Source organism: Rhamphochromis longiceps, linkage group LG5 (genome assembly GCF_057381845.1).
Source record: "Rhamphochromis longiceps isolate RC_006_pf linkage group LG5, R_longiceps_female_GT1.1, whole genome shotgun sequence".
Lineage (NCBI taxonomy): Eukaryota > Metazoa > Chordata > Actinopteri > Cichliformes > Cichlidae > Rhamphochromis > Rhamphochromis longiceps.
In genome coordinates, this window is record NC_140561.1 from 25,861,871 (window position 1) to 25,878,709 (window position 16,839).

At 40.4% G+C, this 16,839-nt stretch overlaps 1 protein-coding gene across 1 annotated transcript; it reads left to right on the top strand.

The window, feature by feature from the left end:
• Positions 1–16: 16 nt before the first annotated feature.
• Positions 17–16,178, top strand: mst1 (macrophage stimulating 1). The gene is made up of 18 exons (XM_085406898.1): positions 17–480; positions 1,198–1,342; positions 3,632–3,747; positions 3,828–3,942; positions 4,743–4,879; positions 5,227–5,347; positions 5,487–5,605; positions 6,949–7,123; positions 7,559–7,689; positions 10,615–10,717; positions 11,058–11,194; positions 11,301–11,333; positions 11,417–11,534; positions 11,622–11,699; positions 12,985–13,131; positions 13,237–13,343; positions 13,610–13,749; positions 14,464–16,178. The coding sequence occupies exons 1-18, from the start codon at positions 432–434 to the stop codon at positions 14,623–14,625; spliced, it is 2,133 nt and encodes a 710-aa protein (XP_085263024.1). The 5' UTR covers positions 17–431; the 3' UTR covers positions 14,626–16,178.
• Positions 16,179–16,839: the final 661 nt, after the last annotated feature.

Genomic DNA, 16,839 nt, shown 5'->3' on the forward strand with positions numbered 1-16,839 from the left:
GTGGCGAGAATTGCGTTCATTGTGGCAGAAAAGAAAATCACAAGTTTTCTTTTTTTTTCCAGGATATTGAGCGTAATCCTGATGCAAATATTTATATATCTGAGGGGCATGAAGAAGGTTCATGAACAAGGACCAATGTGCCACTCCTCATTAATGATTAATACATGTATTGATCGGCTGTGTTTTGGGGATTAGGGCCACTGTTTGAGCAAAGGCGCGACGCTGGCGTGTGGGTGGTCGTGATTTAGACTTTTTGTGTGGATGTTTAACATCGTGCTGAGCTTCTGGGGGTATTTTTCTGCCTGTCAGGTCGAGCTGTTCGTTGTTTGAAGTTGACCACGGCATCAAAATACAGGAGATTTTAGAGCAGAGATCTCGTTTTGACCCCCATAACGTGATTATAATAGTTTTATTTTCCACCGATTCAAACAATGAAACCGTTTCTGCAGTGCATTCTCCTGACTGTCGGAGTGGTCACTGGTAAGTTTGATTAATTTCTTAGTTATTCTGTCTACTTTCATTATTTTTGGTTGTTTAAATCTATTTGGTTAAAGATGATGAGGCCTGACTGCCCAGATAGCAAGGAGACATTGAACAGATGTTGATTTTCCATCGGAACCATCAGAATCGTCAGGATTGAAATGTCAACACAAAACCAATGTTGAAACAACATTGAAATACTGATGAAACCTGACACTGACATTGAAATAACATTGATTCACTGTTGTTCTGTCATCGTTGATTGTTGATCTATTTATAGTTGACAAGGTGACAACAATCACGTTGAAAAACCATCGATTTATGGTTGAGGGGGAAATTAAAGCTGCACTGATGAGCACTTTCAAAACAAATAAACTATTTTAAAAGACAGCTATTTTCATTTTGACAGCACCACTATTAGTATGTGATGGATTTTATCATTTCATTAGTGTATACTGGCAGTATCTGTGTTAACGGGGGCCTGTTTGAGTTACCAGTAGTGTAACTGTTGCTGTTCAAACCTTTTCTGGATATCTGCTGTCTCAAACTAGCAGCAGAGCGTTGGTCCAAAGGTTATATGTGTCCAGGCTCCTGCCCAAATATTCCATGTGGTGCCACTGCTCTCCAGTTAAAACCAGGACTAAACAGATGCAGATACTGCATGGTCCCCACATCAGTCTGTAAGCATTATGTTTGTGGTTTGTTATACATGAACAGGGTACCGCAGTCCTCTGAATGACTTCCAGCGCTCGGAGGGCCGAGAGCTCGTTCCTACCTCCTGGAACTCTGCTCGAGTGCAGATTTTACCAGGCCTGAACCTTGAGGACTGTGCCACACGCTGCTCACAGACACTGGACTGCAGGTAAACAACACACTTAAACTACTTAAAGATTACAGTTTGCAAAAGGACTTTGCTTATAAATTGGCCAAGAACTTAAAACATATTCTCATAATAGATATGGATGTCATTGTCACTTTGGGAATTTGGAATTGGGCGAAAAACTTTTTTTGATATATTTTGAATTCTCTCTAATTCACACAGGGTCAAAAGTCTACACCCCCATTAATAGTTAGTCAATAGAAGGTGCTTCTGATTGAAGTGCAACTTGGCAAATTGCACTTCAATTAGGGGCTTTTTTTGTTTTTTTGCCATCAACAAGCTTCTGGGTGCTGGTTTAGCTCAGTGGGTTAGCAGGCAACCATTTCCCGTATGACCGCAGAGAAGTACACCGAGGTTCGAGTCCCACAGCCCTCTCCTTGCTTTCCTGCCTCTATCCAATAAAGGCTAAAAGGCCAAAAAAATCATCTGTAAAAGAAACAGGCTTCTGGCATAATTCTGGATCAATATTTGACCACTGTTCTTGGCATAAATGCTGGAGTTCATTTAGCTGACTTCTTGGTACGGCCAAGGCTTTTGATTTCCTTAGGGATTATTCAAGTTTTCTGATTAAGCATAGTGCACAAATTTTCAGTAGGGTTAACATCAAGGCTTTGGAAAGTCCATTCCTGAAGCTTAACGGAGCCATTGCCAAACAACTGCACATTCTAAGATCATCAGTTTAAACAATTGCACATAAGTACAAGCTTTTCTGATGTGTCACAATTTTACTAAGGTCCAGAACAATACCTAAACTCTTATCCTTAGATGAAAGGAAATTAATTAGGATGTTCAGAAGCAACCCAGGAACCGCCAAGAACACCTGACTCACCGTTCACAGTTATATCGCCAAGGACTGAAACAGTGTCAACCAAGAAAGAAGCCCCCGTTTCAAAATTGACGCTTTCATGCTGACTGAGATGTGCAGCTTTCCATACAGACGAGCCAAATGCCTTCTCGATTAAAGTTTTATGGTTAGGTGATACAGAAATTTAGCTGTTTGGCTAGTATGACAAAGAGGAGAAGGTGGTGCTAGCATCATCCTCTGGTGCTGTTTTACTGCCAGTACAACTGACACATTGCAAAAAGTGGATGGAATAATGAAAAAGGCAGACTACCACCAAATTCTTCAGCTCAAATTAGCAACTAGATGGTTGAAATTACCAGCAGGACAAATTCACATGAAAAGTTTTGGAAGGATAAAGCAGGCTGACATTAAACTTCTGGAATGTTTTTCCACAACAAAGTCCTGACCTCCTGGACTATAAAAATTTGTGGACTATGCTTAAAAGCCGGATCCATGCCAAGAAACCAACCAACCATTCTGAATGAGCTCTACCAGTTCTACCAAGCAGAGTGGTCAAATATTCAGCCAGAATTGTGCGAGAAACTTGTTGATGGAAACCAAAAGCATCTGGTTGAGGTGCAACTTGCTAAGGGACATTCAACCAAATATTAATGGACTCAGGGCTTTGAGAAAATCTAGAGTCAATTAAAACCTGTGCACCCAATTCTTGTTTTTTAAAGCCATTAAAGATGTATGCTGCACAACCTTTCCACCCTGGAATGAATGTCTAGCCTTGTAGATATTTATTAGTAAAAGGCTAGATGATGTGAGGCTTTCCACCACAGAATGAGTCCTTATTCAGTCTGGACTATCAACATTGTCATTGCAGCTTCTTTCCCCATAGTTTTGCCATCTTAAGACTAGAACAGTAGATAATAATGGCGGGCCATTACTATCTACTGATATTAGGTAATCGCCAGCAGCATCGACATTTATAAATGCCAATAAATTTAAAAGAAAGAAGAAGAAATGGGAGAAACACTCTTCAAACACATCATGTTGCTGTTTCATAGTTTCTAAATATGAACTTAACTGTCTGCAACACATGTTTGGAGCACCAGAAACACAACAAACAGTGAATTGTGTCCCTGAAAGAAAAAGAAATCAACCGATATATCAGAATAGTCTTAAATGATTAAATATTGGTATTGATATCAATATTAAAATCTGTATCTTTACCAATCGGGGTCTAGTTAAGACAGCATTTATTTAATAATGCTGACACAGATATATCGGCAATCAGCTGACATGTCATCCCTGCCAGTATATCAGTCGGGCTTTCATTATACTGTCTGTTAAATGTTAAACGTAATATTCTTAAAAATAACTTTAAAATGTTCACCGATTAATTTAAAAACACTTTGCAGACATCAGGTTTATCCTCTGAAAGTAAAGAGCTTTGACGTGAAAATATTTCTCAACATTAGAGCTTTCAACTATGAGACTCGTCCAGTTGTCACCTGTAAACATCTGCCCTGGGTGGGTGATGGCACCAATGCAGAAGTGAAGAGAAACGTGAACTGTGATCTTTATGAGAAGAAGGGTAAGACTCACATCGGTGATATCACAGAGATCAGTGCTTCCCATCGATACTGTAACCACTGATTGCTTTTTTTTATGCAGTCTATGTAAGGAAGTGCATTGTGGGTAAAGGGGAAGACTATCGAGGCAAAGTGTCCACCACAAGAAGCGGACTCACCTGCCAACAGTGGTGGTCCAAATTTCCTCACGATCACAGGTGAGTTACATCTTCACTGTACTAGAAAAAAAGACATTGTGAAGATAAAGTGCTGCATTTCACTTTCAGTTCAGGGGTGAACAACAGCACAGCTCTATTTATAATTATTTTCCAATTGTGGGAGAGAGATGAAGAGGTGGGAAATTCAAGAAACTTTCCTGAATAACCATGTCTTTCATTTCCCTTAAAGCCAGACTGAAGGCAGAAAGCCAGAGTGCATTACTGCTCGTACCCCTTTCACTGTTGTGGTATCTCTAAATTTCACTGTTTTTAAGCCTTATTTCCACCAGTGTGGGTGCCTGTTTTCTTCAGAAAAACTGATAAGCAAAATATCATAAGCAGTCTTCAGAGCAAAGTAAGGAGCCAGATCTTTTCTCTGTACCTGACAGCGATTAAATCGTGATGAATATCTGAGTAATAGCCATCAGGTGGCCAGCAGTTCTCTAACTACACCACCATGAAGGAGGTGTACAGGTGTGCCTGATAAAACTGCAAATGATAGCAGATTTACATGTGATAACCAAAACAAATTTATGTCAGATATGTGTGCTCTTCAGCTTGTAAAAATCCATTAATACATCTGTAAGTGTTTAAGATTGAACCCAGTCACTTTCTGTCATAGTTGTCTGAATCCATCCCTCAGGCTTAAGAACAGCTGCAGCGTCTATATTATTCATCCACACTAGAAGTTGACACTCCCAGATTTCGGAGTTGTCACTTCAACTGCATTGTTTGTTTTATTTTAAACGACCAGTTGTACCAAAGTGTTTGACTAACTGAAAATTATTTTTTTTTCTCAGGTGGACTCCTACAGCTACCAATGGTCTGGAGCTGAACTACTGCAGGAATCCGGATGGGGATCGGATCGGTCCGTGGTGCTACACCACCGACCCGGAGCGACGCTATGAAAGCTGCAACATTCCCCAATGCAAAGATGGTACATCCTATAAATTACCACACATCATCCTGCTTATCTAAACTGCAAATGTGAGATTTGTAAAGCTTTACGTAAGCTTTATTTCCTCCAAATGTCTCGTAATTAGCACTTTAATTTGGTGGAACTGGAAAACTTGTTACTCGTTTTTTGGCTTACCTGCTGATAGCAGTGCACTTACAATAGTTACTGTTTCAAGTTGCCTCATGAATAGCTTCAAGTTTCATTCTTTAAATGTGCTTTAAGAAAATTATTCAGCAATTATAGAAGCTGTTAAAAAGTGCTGTTAAAAAATGTGTGTTTCTCTTTACTTCAAGCAGCTTTCACTTTGTGAGTCATTCTGCTTGCAGAGGTGTGCATCACATGTAATGGAGAGGACTACAGGGGCCAGGTTGACCACACTGTGAATGGCAGAGAGTGTCAGAGATGGGACCAGCAGTACCCTCACCAACACATCTACCAACCTGAAAAGTATGCAATCATTACTACTGTTTTGTTTGCACCTGAGTTAGCATTGTACAACATATTTTGCTGTTGCACCTGAACTATTTAAGTCATTTCTTTTTTCCATTTCCAGGTGATTAAAAACCTGCCTATGTGTATTTTTCAGGTACCCTGATAAGAGTTTAGATGACAACTACTGCCGTAACCCTGATGCCTCTCCGGTGCCTTGGTGTTACACCACTGACCCTGAGGTGGAAAGGGAAAACTGTGACATCAGCCGATGTAGTAAGAGCTTGCATTTATTGGACCTTTACTGGACCAACTCCTATAGTAGAGTCTTTACTTTTACTTTTTCAGAGAGAGGAAAAAGGAAAGGCAAAAAATCTCCATCCTTTCTTTCTTCTCCAAAATTCAGTATCTTTTGGAAATGTTTATAGGCAAAATTGCTGGCTTATATAGCGAGTAAGATAATTACTAGATGTTACTGTAATGTTTTCTCTCACTGTATAAATTTACTGGATTAAACTTGTGGCTTATTTGTTTGTTCTGTTCTTGTCAGTGGGTCCCTCAGGCAAGAAAGAGGAAGCCAAATTGATTCCTGTAGTACTCTGAGACGGTGGGATTAGAGAGTCTCATTAAGTTGCTGTAATTAAATCTAGAAAAATCACCTTTTCTGTGTTTGTACAAATTGCGTTCAGAAATGTGAGACATTTCAGGGCAGACGATGATTCTCTTTAAACGAATCAATTTTAAAAAGTGTTTTTTCATTGATTTAAGGCTGTATAACAGGCTGTGTTTGCCAGATATAGTGGCTTCAGTTGTAGTAGTAATAGTAGTTTTATTACACACCCCCCCCCCCCCCCCCCCCCAGCCTTTTTTTTCTATGCCTTTTTGTACTGCTTTTAATTCCAGTGTATTTTTGTAGGTCTTTGTAACTCTTGCCTATGAAAGGCACTTTAAAATGTTGCTTACTTTTAACAATAGCTAAGAGTTTTATTGGGTTTTTTTGTTTTTTTGTTTGTTTTTTAAATTACATTCATGACATACAGGCCCATACTTTAAAAAATAATTGTAATTCTAAAGCAGGTAGATGATGGCCACGTGTGTTTTTTTTTTATACACTCAAGGACTAAGAGAGAACGTGAACAACCAGCAAAACAAATCAAATAAACAGGGCATTAGTGTTCTCCCAAAAATTTCAACAGAAGTTGTGTAACCTGGGGATTTCCAATGAGAATCATTGACACAAGAGAAGATCACGATAAAACAGTGCCATCCTGTGGTGTGATTAGTATTATGTAACATGTTATTATCCTTCACACGTGGAAACCACGGCTTTTTCCTGAGCTTCTTGTGTTTTCACCGTCACTTTCACATCTTAATTTTCTCATGATTTTTATCCTGTTTCGTTAGGTAATTATTCTCCTCTTTTATATCTGTGTTTATTTGATCCTCCGCGTAGTTTCTCTCTGCCGCTGTAAATCAGCATCATTTGGTCCTTAAAGGTGATTCATTAAAAAATGAGGTCACGTTGTTCTTTTATCTCATGAGACTATTCCAACAAACTTTCGTTTTCTCCTGCATTTTGTTGATGTTTATGTCATCTTTAACCTGTTCCTTCTCTCCAGCTGAAGTTCACGTAGAGAAGCGCCAGCGCTCCAGCTTCACCACCAAGTGTTTCCGTGGGCGCGGGGAGGATTACCGCGGGAGAGTCAACGAGACCACGTCAGGCATCCCCTGCCAGCGGTGGGATGCCCAGCAACCCCATGAGCACCCCTTCTACCCAAACATATATGAGTGCAAGTAAGCGTTGATCGCTGTTAAGGTTAACCTTTTCATTTAGTCTTTTTTTTTTTGTCACAACTTGTTAGTTTGATAGTGCTCTCGCTGCATTGCACATGAATATTAATGTCAAAACGTCATTGCAGTGAGATTTCTTGCATCTTATTTCTCTGCTGACAGTTGGCAGTAGATGATGGATAGTCAGTAATTCTCCATTAAAAGCAGATCGCTCTCAGAGTGGCAGCATGCATGTGAAATGAATATTAAACTTCTTTGTGATGCTGTGATCGCTCATCATGCCAGAAGTGATTAGCAGCATTTCATTCACTCAAGGGTGGGGGGACAAGAACTTAGTTATTTCAGCGTGATCTCTGTGTCTCTACACTAACCCGGCACAGTGTCAGTGACCAATAATTTAATGCATCAATGATGAGCTGAATCTTACATTTCATCCAGGGGTTTGGAGGAGAACTACTGTCGTAACCCAGATGGGTCGGAGGCTCCCTGGTGCTTCACATCTGTCCCAGCGATGAGGACTGCTCTCTGCTTGCAAATTAAACGCTGTGCAGACGACATAGAAGCTGAGGGTATTAGCCTTCTTCTCCATTTTAATATGAATCCAGCGAACAGGCTCCTGTTGGCATTAATGAATAAAGATGACCTTACGATGCATCGACTGTATGAATATTCATATGAGGACGTGCAGGGCTGTAATATCAATGTGATGAAGACCCCTCCAGCGAGAGCCCCAAATCCCTGGAATATCTGACGAGTCGCCAGAAATTTTTTCTTTTTTTCTTTTTCTCTGTTTGAACATTTAACTATAGATGAGGACAGAATTATTAGCCCTCCTATGCAAATATACTTTAAAAAAAAAAAAACAGCAAAGAGACAATTTTGGATGCTTACATTATTTTACTCTGAAACAAAACAACGAAATTATTTCTCAAAAAGCCAAAACTACTAGGGGCAGGATTATTATTCACTTTGGTCTTCAGTTCTCTCTCCACAGACCTTCAGTGGGATTAAAGTCAGGACTTTGTGCAGGCCACTCAGTGAAGTTCACTTTGGTCTTCTCGAAAAACGACGTTTGTTTTAAGTTGTTGTCATCTTGGAAGACAAAGCGAAGTCTTCACCAGAAGTGACATTATTACTTGATCTGCCACACGGGGTCCATTCCTGTGCAGGCTTCTAGTAATTGTCTTCTTTTAAACAACAATTCCTAACTTGGTTAAGTCATTTACTAGTGTCTTGGTAGTTGTTCTTACAGTGGGGCAGAAAAGTATTTAGTCAGCCACCGATTGTGCAAGTTCCCCCACTTAAAATGATGACAGAGGTCAGTAATTTGCACCAGAGGTACACTTCAACTGTGAGAGACAGAATGTGAAAAAAAAAATCCATGAATTCACATGGTAGGATTTGTAAAGAATTTATTCGTAAATCAGGGTGGAAAATAAGTATTTGGTCACCTCAAACAAGGAAAATCTCTGGCTCTCACAGACCTGTAACGTCTTCTGTAAGACGCTTTTCTGTCCCCCACTCGTTACCTGTATGAATGGCACCTGTTTGAACTCATCATCTGTATAAAAGACACCTGTCCACAGCCTCAAACAGTCAGACTCCAAACGCCGCCATGGCCAAGACCAAAGAGCTTTCGAAGGACACCAGGAAAAGTATTGTAGACCTGCACCAGACTGGGAAGAGTGAATCTACAATAGGCAAGCAGCTTGGTGTGAAAAAATCAACTGTGGGAGCAATCATCAGAAAATGGAAGACATACAAGACCACTGATAATCTCCCTCGATCTGGGGCTCCACGCAAGATCTCATCCCGTGGGGTCAAAATGATCATGAGAACGGTGAGCAAAGATCCCAGAACCACACGGGGGGACCTGGTGAATGACCTGCAGAGAGCAGGGACCAAAGTAACAAAGGTCACCATCAGTAACACACTACAACAGCAGGGAATCAAATCCCGCAGTGCCAGACGTGTTCCGCTGCTGAAGCCAGTGCATGTCCAGGCCCGTCTGAAGTTTGCCAGAGAGCACATGGATGATACAGCAGAGGATTGGGAGAATGTCATGTGGTCAGATGAAACCAAAGTAGAACTTTTTGGTATAAACTCAACTCGTCGTGTTTGGAGGAAGAAGAATACTGAGTTGCATCCCAAGAACACCATACCTACTGTGAAGCATGGGGGTGGAAACATCATGCTATGGGGCTGTTTTTCTGCCAAGGGGACAGGACGACTGATCCGTGTTAAGGACAGAATGAATGGGGCCATGTATCGTGAGATTTTGAGCCAAAACCTCCTTCCATCAGTGAGAACTTTGAAGATGAAACGAGGCTGGGTCTTCCAACATGACAATGATCCAAAACACACCACCCGGGCAACAAAGGAGTGGTTCCGTAAGAAGCATTTGAAAGTCCTGGAGTGGCCTAGCCAGTCTCCAGACCTCAACCCCATAGAAAATCTGTGGCGGGAGTTGAAAGTCCGTGTTGCTCGGCGACAGCCCCAAAACATCACTGCTCTCGAGAAGATCTGCATGGAGGAATGGGCCAAAATACCAGCTACTGTGTGTGCAAACCTGGTAAAGACCTATAGTAAACGTTTGATCTCTGTTATTGCCAACAACGGTTATGTTACAAAGTATTGAGTTGTATTTTTGTTATTGACCAAATACTTATTTTCCACCCTGATTTACGAATAAATTCTTTACAAATCCTACCATGTGGATTCATGGATTTTTTTTTCACATTCTGTCTCTCACAGTTGAAGTGTACCTCTGGTGCAAATTACTGACCTCTGTCATCATTTTAGGTGGGGGACCTTGCACAATCGGTGGCTGACTAAATACTTTTTTGCCCCACTGTAAATCTTTAGAGACATCTCTCACGAGTCTTTAAAATCTTTTCTCCCTCTGCCAGGCTTGTTCTGTGCGGCTCTTTGAATTTCCTGATGATACTTCTCACTCTAATTCTCGACACTTAGAAAGATTGTGAATCCATTTTGTTTTAACTTTGATTTTGGCACAATGCTTTCTCAAGTGGCAGCTCACTTATGGGTAAATTGGAAGAGGTTTACCTCAGGTTTAACTTTATAAAGCTCAAAGCTTGTAATATAAAAGTTAAATCACACCATTGCACAGCAGCGGTTTGTGCTATGGCTCAACAAAAAGGTCAGTTTTCAGGGGCTCATAATATGTCATTCATTTTTTTCCCTTTAATAATTTAATTACCGTGTGCTAAAAGAAATGATTTATGCATTGTAAATAAAACTACCATGTTGAAAAATTCTTTCTCTGTTAAACAATTAAATAATTTCTCTGCATACCATTATTATAAGGCAGAAATAAGAAACTTTGTAATGCCCAGACTTCACCTCAAATGTAGCTTTGATTCTAAATGAAGACAAAGTGCAGTGTTGTTCTGTCCCATTATGCTCATTTGACAGTCTGCCATACTTAGTAATGGCCGTTGCAATGATGATGAAGTCTTTCGTCTTCTTTCCAGACTGTTACCATGAAAACGGAAGAAACTACAGAGGCACTGTGCGTAAAACTCGTAAGGGCATAACCTGCCAGAAATGGAACGTTAACACGCCTCACAGGACAAAGTAAGATAAACATTTAAGCTATTAAACAGCAGAGGATTTATTTTATGCACATGTATGACTATGACCACTAATTGGCTTTATATTGAAAGTGTATCTGCACTTCATACTAACATCGAGTGGATTTTGTTTTCTGTTCGAACCGATGAATACATTAGAAAATGTACTATTAAAAAATAGGCTCTATACTTTATATTTTATTAAGGTGGTCTGTAACATAATAGCTGGTAACAGTGTCTTGAGCAAGAAAAAAAGAATAATATTGTTACAAACAGAAGGACTGTCGTGTTTTCAGCATTTTTAGCATGCCTATATATTTTAAGAGATCTGTGTGATCTTCCAGGATAAACCCAAGAACGCATCCAGATGCCAATCTGACAGAAAACTATTGTCGCAACCCAGATGGTGACCATCACGGACCCTGGTGCTACACCACAGACCACAAAACAGAGTTTGACTACTGTGCCATCAAACAGTGCGGTACAGATCTTTTCTACCTGTCTCTTGTAGCACTTTATTGGGCTGTGTGGTGATGGTTCATCCAGAGTTTGAGTTTAACATTCAGTCTGTTGGTGTTTTTACACAGCTGGGGAGAAAGTGTCTATCACTGAACCAGTAGGTTAGTTGAGCAGGCTTTCTAATATATTTCAAACATCTGCAAAATATGTTTTACAGTATTGAGTCGCCTTTTTGTGATCACAGAAAACGTGGAGTTTAGTGAGTGTGGAAAGAGAGAAGACCGGGCCCATTCGAGTCCCATAATGCGTATAGTGAATGGGATTCCTGGGAACTCACCTTGGACGGTGAGCCTGAGAGACAGGTGAGTCTGACAGCTGATGGTGTTTAACAGTTATAGTAAAAGGCTTTCTGCTATGTTGGATGTAACCTCTGACCTGTGTGTGTGCAGAAAAGGAAACCACTTCTGTGGAGGATCCCTGGTTAATGCTAGATGGGTGATCAGCACCAAACAGTGTTTCTCCTCCTGGTAAGTCTGGTTCTTTTAAAAGTGCTCTCTGATTTCACACATCTAAAGTTTTTGGCATTTTTGCAAATGTTTATTCTTAATAAGCGTTAGATGAGAAAACTGATTCCAGTTGTATGTCCAGTCACAAATAAAAACAACTCCACGTTAGCATTTCAGCGTGCAGCTTGTCTGTACTGGTTTAAACCAGATGCAGAGGTTTTCTTACTTGTGTAAAATACCACAGAGAGAACAACAATGGCAAAAGACCAGAGATTATTTTGGTGTTTGTGTGTTTAAAGTAGCACGAGAGCATGAAGAAGACTGGGATCATTGCAAAACATTCATGCAAAGATATTAGAGCAGTAAAGAGAGGCAGCGTTCACCTGTTCAACTGCTCTTGACACAAATATTCAATCAGCCAATTGCATGGCAGTAATTTAATACATTTACACATGGACAAGGTCCAGATGACGTCGTTGATAGAAAGACAACGGTAACTCAAATAATCACTTGTTACAACAACCAAGGTATGCAGCAGACACACAGCAGCCTGTCGACAGCAGACCACACCGGGTGCCACTCCTGTGAGCTAAGAACAGGAAACTGAGGCTACAATTGATACGGGCTCCCCCTAACCGGACAACAGAAGATTGGAAAAATGTTGCCTGGTCTGCTGAGTCTCAATTTCTGCAGTGACACTCAGATAGTAGGGTCAGAATTTGGAGTAAACAACATGAAAGCTTGAATCCATCCTGCTTTGTATCAACGGTTCAGGCTGGTAGTGGTATGTAATGGCACACTCTGGGCCTCTTAATACCAACTGAACATTATTTACGCACCACAGCTTACCCGAATGTTGTTGCTGACGATGTCCATCTTCTGATCAAACTGGTTTCTTGAACATGACTGTGAGTTCAGACTACTCGAATGCCCTCCACAGTCGCCAGAACTTAATCCAATAGAATCTGAATGTGGTGAAGGCAGAACGGGTCCTAACACAGTTTTAGGAACCTAATTACTACCTAATAAAGTGGTTGGTGAGTGCATGTAAAAGTGTGAAATTTAAATTAAATCTCTAATAGGTCTGACTTACTGTTAGACTTTGGATATTTCTAAGACATGTCTAAATTTCTCAGTTTCTCAGTTTACAAAGCCTCAGATTTACCATCCAGATATGATAGAGAGAAAAAGCCGTTCATTTAAATCTCATCAGGAAAGTAAATAAGTAAATAATTTCCAAACTTTCAAAACTCAAAAATGCTTTAATATATATTGATAGTGCTTAATCATCTGAATGTGTGCATAGCTACGTTGACCTGCCTGGATATTCAGCCAAGATGGGAACTCTGTTTCGTGATCCTCAAGAAGGAGAACCCGGTGTGCAAACCATCCCTCTCACTAAGATTGTTTGCGGACCTTCTGAGTCTCAACTGGTCATGCTGCAACTGGAATAGTGTGTACTGTCAAGTCCCACCAGCACACACACACATGCATGCATATGTACACAGACATATACCTAAAAGTCCTCCTGACTCTTTTTCCTCCTCCCTTTCTGTAGCCCGGCCGAGTTTAATGCGCGTGTCTCTCAGATTTGCCTCCCTCCTGAGCGCTACATTGTAAGCGAGGGGACGAGGTGTGAAATTGCAGGATGGGGCGAGACAAGAGGCAAGTATAATCCTTCGGAAGTGCCGACTTCATGCAGTACCCTTCTACTTCGAATAATTAATAAAAGGTGTCTTCCTTAGAACGAGCATCTTGTTTCTGCCCTTGAAGTAATGTTTCTTCTAAATGAGGGCTATCCAGGCTACTGAGCAACAGATGGCACTGCTATTTTCAAAATCTTTCAACAGCTGTCCAACTTCCTTTTCGTTTCACTGTGCCTCTAAATACATTAGCTGCTAACTAATTCCTTCTTCTTAATCTTTTTCAAGGGACTGGTAATGAGGCTGTCCTCAATGTGGCCCACATGTCTGTTATTAGTAACAAGGAGTGCAACAAATACTTCAGAGGTCGTGTTCGTGAAAATGAGATGTGCACAAACGCCTTCCAAGCTGGAGTAGGCGCGTGCGAGGTACGTATCTGCGTAAAAGTGGTGGACCATTTCAAAACTTTGCCGCTGTGATGTTACAGGAGAAATGCAAGGTCCCCTGCTTGAAGTGGTTTCTTAACCAAGTCATAACAGAAACACAGCACTGACCATCTTTGGTATTAATAGCTGTAAAAATTAATAGAATAGTTTGATGTTTAAAAATGGGAAAGTACGTGCTTAAACTGTGAGTTTAAGAGACACTGTTTAAATGTTCTCTTAAGCTGTGAGTTTATAAGGTCCTGGTAGGTGGATTTCATTACCTTTGGGCAGAGCCGATCCAGCTGGTTCCACCAGCTGTTTCCGCCGCTGTTTGTGTTAAGCTAAACTAACCAACTGCTTGTCTAGCTTTGTGTTAAAAGTGCAGATACTTGAAACCCCCTGCAAGAAAGTGAACACAAGTATCTTCCCAAAGTGTCAAACTATGTTCCTTAAGTGCCACAAAATAACGGCGTAACGTGTTAGGACTTAACGCTTCAAATACTGATGGTTGGGAAAACTGTTTGATAATGAAAGTTACTTTAAGCAAAGCGCATACAGTTATTTATATGTTCCTATAAATCAAACACAGTCACCAGTTGGATAATGGAAGTGAACTGGACAAGATGTGACTGCAAGATGTTTCTAACTTCAGCAGTGACAGTCAGTCATAACAGAGACAAATAATGACCCTGGAGTGTTGTTCCTGTGTGTCTGCAGCGAGACTATGGCGGACCTCTGGCGTGTCAGAACACGGACTGTTGGGTACTCGAGGGGGTGATCATCCCCATGAGGCGCTGTGGACACCCGGGGCAGCCCAACATCTTTATCCGCGTGTCTATGTACGTGGACTGGATAAAGAAAGTCATGGAGATGGCTTAGAAAGAGAGAGCGCCGTTAAACACAGAACTGATTATTCTGAGTGTTATCAAAACTTGCGAGACCTTTTCATGCGCTGAACATGTACACGTTTCCTCTTCTCAGATGCCTCTTTGTCTATAAAATCTATCCCTAACACAAATCCAGATTTATAATTAGAATGTGTTATATGACTTGTATTACTATTACATTACTATATTATGAAAAAAATGTTTTGTAGTAATGCATCTTTCGGGATTTCTTCTGTTATGTCTGCATTACATCTGCATGATTTAATGAATCCTTTCAGTCGCAATAACTAACATTAGGTGGATTTTTTTTTTGTTGCTGCTGGCAGCCAGAAACCAACAGATATGCCAAAATGATAAGAACTCAATAATCACGCACGCTGACATGCAAAATAAAAAGCCATGCGGAAAAGGTTCATCATAAAAATGTGAGCTGCTTTTCAGTTTTACTTCGATGAGATTTTTCATTTTTATTACCACTACTTTTCCAGTCTTTATTCGCCTTTACCCTGATAAATGTTTATCTGCTCACAACTACTTTTTCTTTCTTTTTTTTAAAACCTTTTTTTGTAATGTTTATGCATCGCAAACAGGCATTAAAGGGCTTCTAATTTTGCCCGTTTTTGCACCAACTTCTAAAAAGATTTAAAAGCTTTCAAATGAATCAAATCAAATATAGCCCCCGAAGAGTCAGAGGAAAATATCGTCCCTAATTAACTTCCAGTTAGAGCAGGGGTGCAGAGGTTTACGGCACAGTTTCGGAGTTCCTAACATCCCCTGGAAATGCACCCTTTATTGCAAAACTGTACGCCTCCCCTGCTCTCCCTGGCAATGAATGGAACTCCGAAATACCTTCTTTGCCCCCAGCCTCTAAAGAAATCCCTCCTCTGCCTGTCTTTTGATGCCTGCCCCCACCTCTAAAGACATGCCTTTGTGCCTTATGCAGAACTGTATGCGCTGCACATTCTTTCTAGTTCTATAGGAGGATTTTTGTAACGCGGTCCTGATGAGCCCATGGAATTCAGCTTAAATAAACCTCAAGATCAGAGTCCAACCGAATCTCAGACACACCACACGCCGCGGAAGGCCAGTGAACTCTCTCATACATTGACACACACACACACGCATAATTTCTCTCTCGCGACCCCCCCCCTCCTCCCCACCACCACCACTACCACCTCCTCCCCCTACCTCTACCTTCTCCCCCATTCTATCTTTCTGTGTCTTTCTCAGTAAAACTTAAACTTTTTTTTTTTTATCTCAGATAATCCCAAGATTTATGTTTATATTTGTTTGCAGAAATAGAACCCGATAAGAGAAAAGCTTAGACCGCGTTCCTGTCTAACTGATGATGGCCAGTTATGCTCCTGTTCTATAGAGTGTTTGGAAACAGCAGACTGGCGGTTGTGATTTCAGAGTCATCCTGTTCACTTTCATTTAGTAATATTTATAGTAGATGACTAATGAAAATTTGTATATGACTACCAGTTCTAAGTAACTGTTGACAAAAGCTGCTGGGAAACCCGACTGAAATCTGTAATAAATGCTGCCATAAAAAAACATGCAGATGTTTTCTTCTTTATTTTGCTTTTGTGCATTTTATGGTAATAACCTGAGACATATAGGCTACGTTTGGTTGAATTATTATTATTTATTTTTATCTGGTTTTGCAAGATGTTCAGTTTAAGAATGTATTAATTACATGATGAAAGTGACACTGCAAATCACCCAAACTAATCTCCGTGCTTCATCTTTTTTAACTTAAAGCTTTATATTTTGGTCGTACGCCAACGTGTTCACCTGACATGACTCCGTGAGCGGTCCAGTGGCAGCAGCAGCTGCCCCTGGAATGTGTATTCTCTGCGGTGGTTCAAACATTTCCATCCAATTTTTATCAGTTTGTGTAAATGCAAAAAGTTACATCTTGAAAATATATTATTTTTAGGGTTTTTTTTCCAGCTGCACACAGGCAGCATGTAAAGCAGAAATCCACACAGAAAGGGACCTTTTAATCTAAAAATGCTCCATGTTGACTTATTATTATTTCATTATTATTATTTGAAAATAAACAGTTGTATAATTTTTTTAATAACTGGGCTACACTTGTTAAAAGTACTTGAATACAAAATCCAAAGATTGCATCTAATCGCAACTTTTTGCGTGCTCTATAAGTTTTTCTGCTGATGACTTCAAATGCTCTTTGCACAGT